Source organism: Sciurus vulgaris, assembly GCF_902686455.1.
Source record: "Sciurus vulgaris genome assembly, chromosome: 3".
NCBI classification, from domain to species: domain Eukaryota; kingdom Metazoa; phylum Chordata; class Mammalia; order Rodentia; family Sciuridae; genus Sciurus; species Sciurus vulgaris.
In genome coordinates, this window is record NC_136463.1 from 186,944,070 (window position 1) to 186,957,316 (window position 13,247).

At 56.2% G+C, this 13,247-nt stretch overlaps 1 protein-coding gene across 1 annotated transcript in view; it reads right to left on the reverse strand.

Moving 5' to 3' along the window:
- The window catches only part of PER2 (period circadian regulator 2), a 39,925-nt gene extending 32,147 nt beyond the window's left edge, over positions 1 to 7,778 (reverse strand). Inside the window, exon 1 of the mRNA XM_079133015.1 lies at positions 7,610 to 7,778. Within this exon, the coding sequence (XP_078989141.1) occupies positions 7,610 to 7,635 (26 nt within the window). The 5' untranslated portion in view covers positions 7,636 to 7,778. The remainder of the gene's footprint in view (positions 1 to 7,609) is intronic.
- Between the last annotated feature and the right edge of the window lie 5,469 nt (positions 7,779 to 13,247).

Genomic DNA, 13,247 nt, shown 5'->3' on the forward strand with positions numbered 1-13,247 from the left:
ACCTCTCTGCCCACAGGAAGCAAGTGATACAGACCCCACTGCCAATGGGCAGACGCACAGAATCCTGTTGGGAAAGGAGGTTCTCTCAGACACTAAACAGACTGAGGTCTCCAACAGGGCCACACAGAGAAAGGGTCCAAACCACCCTGGGCCACACCAGCAGGAGCAGATCCCCATAAAGGCCCAGGAGACTACATCATCAAGCCCAAACACCTGCCCTTACCCAGCACCTCCTGCAGGATTACCCAGGCATAGGGAGGAACACAGGACCCACAGAGAACCCAGCCATGCTGCAGCTGGGACCCAGCAGGCTGAGGAGGCCTGTCTAGTTCACAGACACAGGCAAGAGCCACCATGGGGCACGTGAGAAGACGCACAGCCAAGAGAAAGGGACGCATGTGGAGGACAGCACTGCTTCCCTCCTGAACAGAAGGTCCAAGGAGGCCAGAAAGGAAGGAGGAGCGGCAGCACAGGCTGAGGCAGGAACACCACACAGGAGAGAAGATCAGAACGGACGGGGTCCAGGGCCGGGGATGAAGGGAACTGCCGAGCAACGGAGGACCCCAGAAAGGATTTGGACACACAAGGAAAGGACCCACATCACCACGAGGAGGTGAGACAGAAGGAGGAAAGCTGCGTTTTTACCTACAGATAAGTTTTTTTTTTCAATATTTGCATTATTTGTTGATGGACCTTTATTTTATTTACTTATTTACATGTGGTGCTGAGAATTAAACCCAGTGCCTCACACATGGTAGGCAAGCGCTCCACCACTGAGCCACAAGCCCAGCCCCAGTTAACGGTTCTTTCTGAAAGAGGACAGAGGACATGAGACAGAAACCTTTATGGAGGACACACATGAAGAAACCTGAGCTGATGAACACCCTGAGCAACAGCAAAATGACAGTGCCCAACATCCTGAATTACATCTTCAGGGAGAAAGAAAGTCCTGCCAGCACCCACAGGAAGGCGAGGTGACCCATGAGGGAAACAGGGGTACGGCAGTCCCACACACATTTTCTCAGCACCCTTCCCAGAAGAGAGTGTCCACATGTAGCTTTGCGAGGACAAGGACGGGGAAGGGAAGAAGTCTGAGTCAGGGACGCTCACCTGTGGGGTGCACACAGCTGGAGTCCAATGTCCCGAGTCACTATGCCCCAAAGGCAGCACTACTGGACTAGAGTAGGGCCAGTATGCTGGCCTTGTTGAGCGTCTCGTGGAAGTTCTACTGATTCAAGGAAAGAGTGAGGCTGCCAGCTCCGGGGAGGAGGAAGACATGCCCAGATTCTGAAAGCCTTCCTCGGGAAGCCCCAAGACTCGCACTCCTGGGAGAGGCTCAGCCCGGCAGCCCTGAGAAAGTGCAGCGGGAGAGGCCGTTTTGCCAGCAGGCTACCAGAGGTCGACAGGACGGACCACACGCACGCCGGTAAGGAAAGAACGCCAGCCTCTGTGCTCAGAGGGTGTCACAGAGCCTCCCTGGGGGCGCCTGGGGGCTCCCGCCCCAATGGAAGGAATCCAGCTACAGAAATTGCCGTCCATGTGCGCAAGAAGTGTGAGCACAGCGTGGTGCACATGACCGAAGTGCCCTGGCGGGGGGCTGCCTGTGGCCCAGCAGCCACCAGTCCACACGGCCACCCTGGCCCTGGCCCAGCCTCCATTCCCCACCTGGGCTCCTGCCTCTACCTGCGCAGCTCTGGTCAGTGTAGCGGGAGGGGCGGTTCTGGTAAAGGGAGCACGAGCCAGGCCGCCAGCCCAGGGGACTGCCCTCCTAGTCTCCCCTCCTCTCAGCCCAGACCTGTGTGCCTGACCCTGGGGCTCTGCACTGCTGCTCCCTCGTGTCCACAGCACTCTCCTGCCAACAGCCCGATCGCACGTCGCCTCGGCCCTGCAGGCTCCTTGTCCCTGCAGTTCGTCCTGCCAGAGCACAAGCTGCACAGGGCAGGAGCACGGGGTGGGCTCCCTGCTGGACCCTGGACCTGGCACGTGCCCCTGAGGCATAAAGCCCGAGGTGCCGCAGACCGTTGTGCACGCGTCAGAAAAGGGAGGCATGTGGAGTAAAGTGGGAGACTGGATGCGAGCAAGCAAGGAGGACGCCGGAAAGGCCAGGGGCACACATGCAGGCACGGCCTCCCGCCACCTGCTTGCAGTGCTGAGGGCGGCCTTGAGCTGGCAGGGCACACACATGCCTGCCCTTGGGGGTGACCTTCCAGTGGGGTCACAGAAAGGCACAAGGAGCTGGAAGGCGCAAGACGTGTTCTGGGTGCTAAGGAGAAACGAGTCAAGCAGAGCAGCAGCCAGGACACGTGAGCAGGGCAAGTGGGTGACGTCTGGCCGCCCCAAGTGCAGGAGCTACTTGGCAAGGGTGTGCTGATCCCAGGTCTGCAGCCACCTGCTCCTCCCACCTCCCCCAGGCGCACAGGCCAGGCCTCCTGGCGTCACACCTGCAGCGCCAATGTCCCTGGCTCCTTCCGCCACACAAGGACTAGGTGGAGCCCCACGTTCTGGGGTAGCCCTTGCTCCCCAACTGTCCCCAAAGGCCCCCCGAGGAAGTGTAGGGAAGGAGTGCTCACTTCAAGAGAACCTGGCTCGGGGGAGACAGGGCTGGCTGCCCACCTCCCCTCCACCCCACCTCAAGTGGGCTGTCTGGAGACTTCTTTTTCTCCTTGCTTCATTTTTTTTTTTTTTGACAGTCTTTCTGATGAGGACCCACCTCATCAGAAGGGGTACTTCGTGAGGCAGGGCGCCACTCAGGGGGGTGTCACCTGTGTGCTGCCAGTCAGGGCTCTTCCCCTTCATTGCCCTGTCACCTCCTCTGGCCACCATGCGACTGTACCTCCTGAAAGCATGGACATTTAAGGTTCACCCCAGACTCGGTGTTCAAGAGAACTCGAGCAGGTCAGTCCTGACAGACCAAGGAGGGGGCAGCTGGAGAAGTGACATTCTAGGCAGGGGATGGCAAGCGCAGGTCCCCAGGCAGGCCAGTGCTAGAGCACTGTCAGAGCAGGAGGGGATGTGACATCGGTATTGGGGGGCCAGGCGATGCAGGGTCCTGCAGGGGCAGAGTCAGGAGACTGGCTTTACTCTGAGCAAGACTGGAACCTACTGGAGAGTTCTGTGCACTAAGTCTGCCTTACACTTCAGGGGGCTGCAGGTGAGCACAAGGGGCAAGCAAGGAGTCCTCCCTGGGGCTCTCTCTGTGGTTCCCTGGAGCTACAAAGGGGCTGTCCAGGGTGCTGAGGGCATTTGTGCATCCCAATCCCTGAACACTCCGGGACCCACATACCACGTCCCCCTAGCCCTCCTCCAGGTGGGAAGCCTGTCCTTTCTGCTGTGAGTGGGTTAGAAAGTGGTGAGGAAGGGAAGGGTAGGCGAGCAAATGGCCTGGAGCCCAGGGTTCCCACTTCCTGGCTGTGTGATCTCTCTGTGCCTTGTTTCCTGATCTCTAAAATGGGCACTTGTCAGGCATAGTGGCCACACATTTATCCCCAGGACTCAGAAGGCTGAGGCAGGAGGATCTGAAGTTCAAGGCCAGCCTCAGCAACTTAGGGAGACCCTGTCTCAAAATATAAAATAAAAAGGGCTGGGGGTGTTCTTTAGTGGTAGAAAGGCCTGGGTTCAACACTCAGTACTAAAAAAAAGTTCTAAAAACAAAGTTCCTGTCTCTTATAGGTGGTTGGGATTAGAGGACAAAACCTGTGAAAATAACTGAGTAGCTGGAATTCAGGAAGCAGCCAATAAACACCAGCTTCTGGATGGAGAAACAGCTGGAGGAGAGGTGACTGCGCTGGCAGGAGCTGTCTCTGGCTGCACTCACAGGACTAAGGGCTGGGGACACGCCCCCAGGCAGTGGAGATGCCTGCAGCACCTGAGCTCTTGGGCTCCTGGCTTCCCCCAGGCTCCAGTCCCTGGGAGCCTTTTGAAAGGGTTCACTGGTGCCACAAGCTTACCTTAGAGGAAAGTTCGATCTTTTCACAGAAAGGGCTGGGCAAGCCTGGCAGAAATGTGAAACAACAAACTGAGCCCCAGCGTCTAAAGCCTAGTATTCCAGCAAGCACTTCGCTCAGCAGCAGCAGCTCAGATGGACCCACTTCATTTTGCCAAGCTGGCAGAACTGACCTGCTGGTCAAAGCAGACTTTGCCTCCTGCACTTATGAACGCACATCCAGCAGTGCAGATGCCCACACTGTCAGACCTGAGGTGAGGATGCTCCTGGGAGACCTGTCTCTATGGGGCAGGGTGGGGAAGTGGCCAGCCTGGCTGAGACAGGGCTGGATGGCTGCCTGCCCAAGAGGCCCCTTGTCATCCCCTTTACATGTGCCCCCACTGATTCTACCCCCAGGAAAGAAGTTGGGCTTGGACCCTGACCAGGTCATTTGTCTGGTCCACATCCGGGACCAGACAGAGGTGAACTGAGAAAGAGCAGTCAGGGATGAGGTCATGATCTAGTGGGCAGGGTGGAGAAGGGTCTGGGCAGCGGCTGCCTGAAGCTGGCTGCTGGTTCCTTTCAACGTCCACAGCTATTCATACTTTTTAGGATAAAGAGTTAAACAAAAAAGAACTGAAGCAGCCTGGGCCAGCTCTAGCCTCCTGGGGCTAGGGGCTTCTCCCCGTTACTACCCCTGCCTAAGAGGGACTCCCAGGGAAGTCGGAGTTCAGCCAACAGGTCAGAACTTACGGGATCACTTCTTCGAGATGGAAGTGCAAGGACAGAGCCTGATGCATGTCCCCAACTGAATATGCCTATGTGGCCAGCCCCCTGCCCCCGCCCCCAGCCAGGTCCCAGAGGCCCAGGAGCCGGTTTCTCAGGGCCAGGCTCACTCTGCCTGCTTCCCAGCATTACATAACAGGGTCAGGCAGCTTGTACTGCGCGTCTGAAAGCCCGGCGGCATTTACAACCCCAAATATGAGAACATGTTTTCTGCTTCCTGGTAAGAGCCAACTCCCTGAGGCCAGCCTGCTGTAATCGGGAGAAAATGTTTGTCTTGATAAATAAACAGCGGCGCTCTCCATGGAGACGGTTGGGTAACTGAGGAAAATCTGACCAAGGCTCTCCAAATATGGAGGGGAAGGCGGCACAGGGAGAAGCACTGTCCAGGGCTCACTGGGGCTTCCGCACTTGCTTTTTAAAACAACAATAATGCAAAGCCATGGCCCCCAGGCCCCCGTGTTAGAGACTGCGAGTTGGTGGGTTCTAGGAAGACCAGGCATTTTCTTCTCATGTAACTCAGCTGTTCTTACTGCACCCCGTATGGAAGCAAACGGGTCCTCATTTCTTTCCTCACCCCTAGGGAGAGCACGTGGAGCCCTTCAAGGCTGCAGGGGTGCCACAACACAGTCCGCGCTGCTGGGATCGCCAGTCTCTGGTCACTGGGAGGCCATGGCCTGTCCCTAGCACTGTGACTCCCTTGCTGCTTCTAGTTTGCTCTAGACTTGTAAACACAGGGACTACTTTGCTATGAATGTGCATACGACGAGCATAAAAACTTGAAAGGAGGGTTAAGTTCCCAGAGGGACATGCCTGGGCCCAGGGGAAGGCCAGCAGAGCCCCATCTACACTGCTGGTTCTCCCTTGGGTCTGCAGGTGGGCAGCTTCCCATGCAGGCAGGGCATAGAGGTTTCTGCACAGCTGTGGGGCTTCCCGTTTCTAGTCGATTTCACAGAATATAGTGATTTTCCAAAGAAAGAGTAAAATCTGGAGCGCTGCTCTTTCTTTGACTAAATGCTGAGAGGTCCTGCCAGTCTTTCAGTGACCTTCCTGAGCTGGAGCCTGCATTCTGCGAGTCCTGGTGAGGTTACATCATCACTTAAGAACAGGCATGCCTCCCAGAAAGTTCAGCGTGCAAGAGAAGTAGTACAGATGAGGAGCCTCTCCTACTGCCTTCTGAGCACAGTGGACGGGCCTCTCAGGGCGCTATGTGCAAGAGCGTGCCAGAAACCTCTCATTGCCTATGCTGGTGTCTGGGAGAAATCATTCCTCGAGTGATAAGCACCCAGAACCCTGGAGTGGAAGGGACCTTGGAAACGGCCTAATTCAAGGCTCCCCAAGCAGATAAGGAAACTGAGGCCAAGAGCAGAGCTCAGTCACCCAGCAGCAGCCAGCTGGTTCCTGCCCAGCACTCCAGTCTCTACAGAAAGCCAGGGCTGCACCAGTTCTGTATCAGTGAACCACACCAAGGTGACAGTGACAGACAGCTGCGAACACCCACAGGGCCATCCCTGCACTAGCACATCACAGAGCTCCATTTAAAAAAGAGAATTCTCTTGCTCCATTACAATCACCTGACTCACAACAAGTGAGACCTATGCTCAGACTGTTTCCAGTCACAGCCTTCAGGCAGAGTCCTGGGTCCCTTTTAGCCACACTCAGCTTGGGCCCAGGAACCCCAGGTGGGTTAGGGGTGGGCAGATCCCCTTTAAAGTCAAGGAGGTCAGTGAACTGCTTTGCCAGACACAGGAATGACAGGTGTTCAGGAAGGTCCTGTCATGGTGACTCTTGGGGGCTCTTAATATTTGGGGAGCTGATGCCCTCCTCCCAAGAGCCAGCCATCTCAGGATCCAGTACCCAATCTCAGGCCTCTGTTGTCCCTCTGCAGGGCATGCTAACCCAGGGTGATAGGAAGACCCTGAGACGGCCTGGGCCGGGCCTGGGCCTAGGCCTGCCGTGGTGTGTACTTGACTAGTGTCCGTGCCTCAGTTTCTTCCTCTGTCAAGCCTCGGAGCTGCCCTGGATGATTTCCAAGGAGCCTTCTGCCTCCCTTGTCCTGAGTATGAATCAGCTTTCCAAACTGGTTCCTTGTGTGTAGGTTACAGAAACCCTGGCAACCAAGCTGTCATCCTTTACCATGGCCTTCCTGGAGAGCAGCAGGCCACCACCCACCCCATCCACATCTGTACCTGGCAGCCCCGGCACACCCCAGAAGGATGATGTGACTCCTTCACCTCAGAGTGGGCCCCAACCATCCTGGGGAGAAGTGATACACAGTGGCCCGGGTGGGCAAACTGGGTGAAGGTCGGGTGGTCTCTCTCAGGGTTCCCAGGCCTGGCTTTCTTGTCTCTCTGCTCACTGCTCCCAGACCACTGCTCATCCATGGCTCTTCCCCAGGCCAACTTGGCTTTTTGGCCTCGGAGCAGGAAGCCAGCTTCCCCAGATGGGGTGTTCCATGTCCCAGGGGCAGTTGACCCGACTCTGGGTTCCCTCTTCCTTCCCTATGGGGGGGGGGTCGAAGGTGGTGGTAGAGATGGTTCCTAAAGGAAATCGTTCAAAGAACCACAATCTGGTGTAGTAGTCATTCAGTAGCTCTGTCACCTGAGACAAGTTGCCTGACCTCTCTAGACCTCAGTTTCTTGATCTGCAAAATGGGAATACCAGTACCTACCTCGCAGAGTTTGTGTGTGTTGTCATCGTCTGCATTATGAGTAAGGCCAAAGATCTCCTGCACACCTCTCCCCAAGGCCATTCTCAGCCAAGAAGACGTCAAGCGCAGAAAGCTCCGCGAGCCGGCGCCAGACCCCCGCCCGCCAGCCAGCGGCCCTCCTGGCCCGGCGGTTACGTAAGCGGGGAGTCGGCCGCCCCCGTCCGCGCACTCGCCGGGGATGCCGCGCCACTCACCGCCCCGCCGCGTCCGCGTCTGCCATCTGTCGTCCCCTGGTCGGCCCGTCGGTCAGTCCTCCTGGCCCGCGCCCGCGGCACCCAGAGCCGCAGTACCCGTCCGGCCGCTGCCGCCGCCGCCGCGCAGACCGCTGCTGTCACATAGTGGAAAACGTGACCGCGCGCGCCGCGCCCGCCCCTCGCGCCCGCCATTGGCCGCGGCGCCGCCTTATCTGCATATCTAGGGGGCCGGGCCTGCGAGCGCCGCACGCCCATTGGTGGCGGCGCCCGTCGCTCTCTTTACATAAGACGCACATGGAACTCCATGTTCACCGCTTCGGTTCCTCAATGAAGACGCGGCGCGCTCGTGCCCCCCCCTCGCCCGCCCGAGTGGTCCTTTCCACTTCCGGCCGCGGCGCCTTCCATTCAAGACGCCTAGCGGCCGGCGGCTCGCAGAGCTCGGAGTGGCGCGTACCACTGCGGCGCGGGGGAGCTGGCGTGGGACCTGACTTGCTCCTGCGCATCTCGCGACCCGCGGAAGCCTGGACCCCGGGGCTATGTGTCTGAAGCGACCAGCCGGAGGCGCGCACCCGGGCCGCGGGAACCTCCCTGCGAACGTCCTTTCTTCACGCATTTCCATTCATTCATCAACTCGCTCTCGTTCATTCATCGCTAGGCTCCGGAGCTGCTCGGGGACCGACTGGTCGGCTGCAGGACGTCCACCCAGGCCATTTAGATGCCCGTGATTGACACTTGTCCCAGATTGACAGGACAGTCGACTTCCAAATGACCTTTCTTATTTTTGAAATCATGTGTTGCAATTTTTAGTTTTGGAAATAGGGTCGGTATTACTGTGAAGAGAATAAACAAACAAACAAACAAATAAATAAATGATGTCCTTGTCCCAAGCACATCATTAAGGAGGAAAGACTGCTTTCTAAAAAGAGAACTTAATCAGGCACTAAATTGGGTGAGGTGGATTACAGATTAACCAGGGCCAAAGCTGTTCTCAGAGGCCCCATGGAGGAGGAAGCACTTGAGGGTGGTTACAATAAGGGAGGTGTCTTGAAAAGGAAAGCTTTCCCAGGGTGCAAGACACACCAGCCTTGGGTGTGTGTGTCGGGAAGGGTCTGGGGGACAGCGCTGGCAAGTGTTGTTTGATGCATGTTAAACCCCAATCTCCTGTCCAGAGTGTCAGGGGAGGGAGCAGAACTTTCTCTCTGGACTGTTTAGAAGCCTGAGACTTACTTGCAAGCAGCAAAACACTTGTAGACCCTGAAAATGCAGGATCTGAAATCAGAGGTGAGGCCAGCCTGGTTTTGAAGGGCTGAAGGGGCACTGGATGCTGTCCAAGAACCTAGGCTCTGTAGCCTCTTCCTCCACTCTGTTCTAATCTTTTCTGGGCTCCCCTGGGGACCAGGGAGGGCAGGAAAGAAAGAGTTATGGACCTGTAGCCGATAGGTAAACTAAGATGCTAGTGTCTGACGCCAGCTAACCCACATTCAGGAATCCTGTGTGTGAGCCACTTCTTTCCCTCTACCTGACAAGATGCCCATTCAGCTTCTCAGGTGTAAAAGGAGGCCAATGCCAAGTTCATCTGGGCAATGCTGCCCTCAGAGCCCTGGAAAGCCTGCTTTTGATTCTGCAGTGTCAGAGTGGCTCCTTCTGTCATGCATGCTCCCTGCCCCTCCCGCTGACCCAGGCACACAAATGCCAAGCAAATCCAGCCCTGCGGCCGCCCTTTTGTTTCTTCCCCAACATTGACGTCAATGGTGGTTCCATTGTTCTGAAAACAACACTGAACGGGCTCATCCACACCTCGGAGACTCTCCTTCTTACTCGGCTTTTCCTTGGTCTTGCTCTGTACTCAGCCCACAACCTCATGTCACACTTCCCTCCTGAATTTAGCTTATTCTGTTTCCACCAATAAATCGATAGAAAGATATAGAAATCAATTCTTTAAGGATTTCTCAAATGCTCTGAGCCTCTGGAACTCTCTGGACTCGCTGTTTAGTGACTGGCAGCTGGTTTATCCTTTCGTGCTATTGAACACTTTCATTCAGCCACAAAGTATTTGTCAACACGCGAGGACTGGGGTCACGTAAAACCACATCTGACTGAAACCCTGCTTGTGAGGAGTCTGTGAATTGGGAATGAGGAGCCAGGCAGGTCCGGACACAGCTTAGTCCAAGATGCGGTAGAAATCCCAGGCAGAAAACTCCACCCCAGCTCCTGAAGCAGAGCCCCTTTAAAGTTAAAAGCAACTTCCTGACAACCGTTTTTCAGTGCCTTGGAGTTTGCTCCTGCTGAGAATGGAGGCTAAGGGGCAGCCCCCTGACCCCGGAAGTCACCAGGAAAGCCCAGACTGTGACCTGTTTGTTACGATTGCAGACTATCTAAATCTGCACACATTTATTTTCTGCTTTGTGTCCCACTGCACCCCACTCCTCTTATAAACTAGGTGTGCCGTTGTATACGCTTATAATTCCAGCTACTCAAGAGGCTGGGGCAGGCGGATGGCAAGTTCAAGGTCAGACTTAATGATTTAGTGATACCCTGTCTCAAAATAAAAAACAAAATGGGCTGGGACATAGCTTGGTGGTAAAGTGCCCCCTAGGTTCAATCTCCAAAACCAACAAAAAAGAAAAAAAAAAAAAAAAAAAAAAACAACTGTTCACATCCCCGAGCTCTCCCAACCCTAAGGCCAAAGATGGAGATTTGAAACACAAAAGGTCTCCTTTGCTTTCCTCAAGCCTGGCTTTAAATAAACCAATTTTCTTCATCGATCCTTTTCTCTCGGATTTTAGTGAAGCTGAGCCATGGAACTTTGGTTCCTGGTAGCCCTCTAACAGAGAGAGGCCTGGTGCGGACCCCGAGGGTCAGGCCTCGTCCCTGGGTGCCGTTCTTTCTGAGACAAGGTGGAAATGGAGGACTGGAGAGTGCTGTCAGGCAGTCGGATGAACAGGGCAGTGCGTCCTTTCCCAGGCAGTCCCCTCCACCCAGCATAGCACTCAAGGTTGGGTGAAATGCCACTGGCACTGGGGGAGGCAGGCTGGCCAGAAGAAAGCCAGCCCTTCAGGTGGAAGCAGGGGAGTCCATGAGCTGGGGCCCCAGGCTGCCTGGGGAATGTTGTCCGTGGAAGGAGCTGGCCTCGGGTCTCAGCCTCCACACCCGACCCATGGAGGCCCATTCCCACCAGGCTGTTCCCACCACATCAGCCCTCCCCATGCATGCTCGTGCCCTGCCAGAGGGCCTCTGCACTTGGTCCTCCATGGCTCTCTCACTGATGTGCTTAGTCAGCCTGCAGTGTACTGAGTGCCTACTACGCACCCTATTTGGCTTGCCACCAAGGCCCCCATGTCCAAGGTGAGCTCCATCTCTGAGGTGATCCCCATGTTTGGGGTGATCTCCGTGTCCAGTCCCCACATCCAAGGTCACACCCACTGTAGTTTGGCTCTGGAGTGTCCTCTGAACATCCATGTATTGAAGGCTGGTCCCCAGTGTGGTGCTATTCAGAGGGGCGGAACCTTGGGGTACTTGGGCGGCGAGCCCTTGAAGGGGATTGGGGCTTGTCTCTTCCTCGTCCTCTCACCAGCTACAAAGCGGCCCTTGTTGGAGCACCCTGCCACATGATCAGTTTTGCCTCAACAGGGACCCAAAAGCTTTTAAAAGGACCAACAAATTATAGACTCAAACTCAAAAATTGAGCCAAAATAACCTTTTCTCCTTATGAGCAGTAACTGGAAATGAAAAGCTGACAGCGCTCACCCTAGGTTCAGAGTAATGCCCCATGTTGTCCCAGGGCATCCTTTGGCCTGCAGAGATCCTCCACCTCTGAGGCCACCCCCTTGCTGAAGTGATCCTGCACGTCCGGGGTGACCTCCGTGTCTGCACTGGCCTTCCGCGTCTGGGGCCACCCCCTTGCTGAAGTGAGCCTCGTGTTTGAGGCAATCCCCAGTATCTGAAGAGATTCCTGTGTATGAGGTGACCATCCTGTTTGAGGGTCCTTCTCCTTCACAGGTGGAAGCCTCTTGTACAGGTCCAAGACCATCCCACATCTTCTGACCCAGCCCAGGGAAAGCCCTACAGCAGGCCCTCCTGCCCTTCTCTTTCTGCTAGTGTGTCCCCAAGACTGCCACCTCGATTTGGTTCTGCCAGCATTGTTGTGGGTGCACTGAGGGATAGTGCAGCTGGCACCCTCTCACCCTGGAAGTCCTGGAGGGGAGTCAGGAACTGGTGGCCTGCTTACCCTGGGACCTACAGGGCCTGTTGCCACCAGGGTCCTTGCTCCCAGGTGACACTAAGAAGAAGAAAGCAGGAGGCTGGGATTGGGGCTCCAGGGCTGGGGCGCAAGCTGCCAAGGAGCAAGCGTGCTTCCTGCGGCCGGTGTCCCTCTGCTGGACACGCCTTCTCATCCAGTCCTCACATCTGTGGAAACCCTTGAGGACGCGACAGGAAGCAGGACTTCCATAACAGAGGAGAGAACCTATGTCTGCAGCATGATCTCAGGGCCACCTGCCCAGTGGGTTTGGAGCCTGGGAACAAGCTGGCTCAGCAGGGAAGGCCACAAGTGAGGAGGGGCCGACGTCCAAGCTCCAGCATCCCTCTTCTTTCCCGGAAGAGTCTCTGCATCAAAGGCTCCTTGGTGACGTGGCTAGCCAGGCCTTCTCTGCATTGTAAAACTCCCTGCCAAACCCGTAAACCAGGATGCAGTTGCGTCTTATGGATGCCACCTGCCACTCCTCTGTCCAGACACCCAGGTTTGAGTGCCTTTCCTAGGAGGACCAAGTCTGGGGTGCTGCACTGCCTGGTTCTCCACCTTCGAGTCTGCCTTGCAATGAATGCTGCTCCAAGCCCTGCATGTGAACTGTGGTGGGGGGGGTCTGTCCTCTCCCATGGGCTTTCCTGATGTCCCTGGACCAAGGCTGGCCAGGAGCTACAAAAGGGTTAAGCTGGGCACTTTCAGGGTGGAGGCGTCCCCGCTGGCTGACTGGCAAAGACAGAAGCCCAGGTGTGTAACTGACTACTGCAGCCTTGGGGCCAATGGTCCCCATGGCCCAGGGGAGGCTGGGAAAGCATTGCTTACTTACTTCTCTTCTTATTCCTCCTCAACAGACAGTCCTGTGAGGGAGAAGGGAGGAGCAGGAGGCCCCATCACTCCCTTGCCACTGTGGAAGCTGCCAGGGGGCCTTGTTGCCCCTGTGATGGGGCCATTTGGGAGAGAGGCTCCCTCTGGCCTTGCTTCCAGCAGCACCTGGGGCTCTTCCAAAGTCCCAAAGCTTGGATAGTTTGCATCAGTGCCACTGAGTGAAGGAATGGTACGTGACGAAGACCCATGCAGGACCCCAGACCCATGCAGGACCCCTGCCGCAGACCCAGTCTGGCTGACCGTGGTGGGTGGCCCTCTGTCTTGGATCAGGAGCTCAATGGCATTCAGCATAGCTGTCCTGGGAGTTCCCTGAGACCCCAAGCAGCAACTGGGGCATTCCTGGTGAGCCTATAGCCACTCGCGCAGGAAGCTTGTTTGACTAGTGTGGTTACACGAGAGCTTTCTGTAGGTGCTGGAGAGGTGCGCGGTCGGTCTGCAGGTGCTGGGGAGGAGAGAGGTCTGAACAAACTCGAGAGGAGCGCCATCCCAGATGGACCTGTGCTGCTGGAT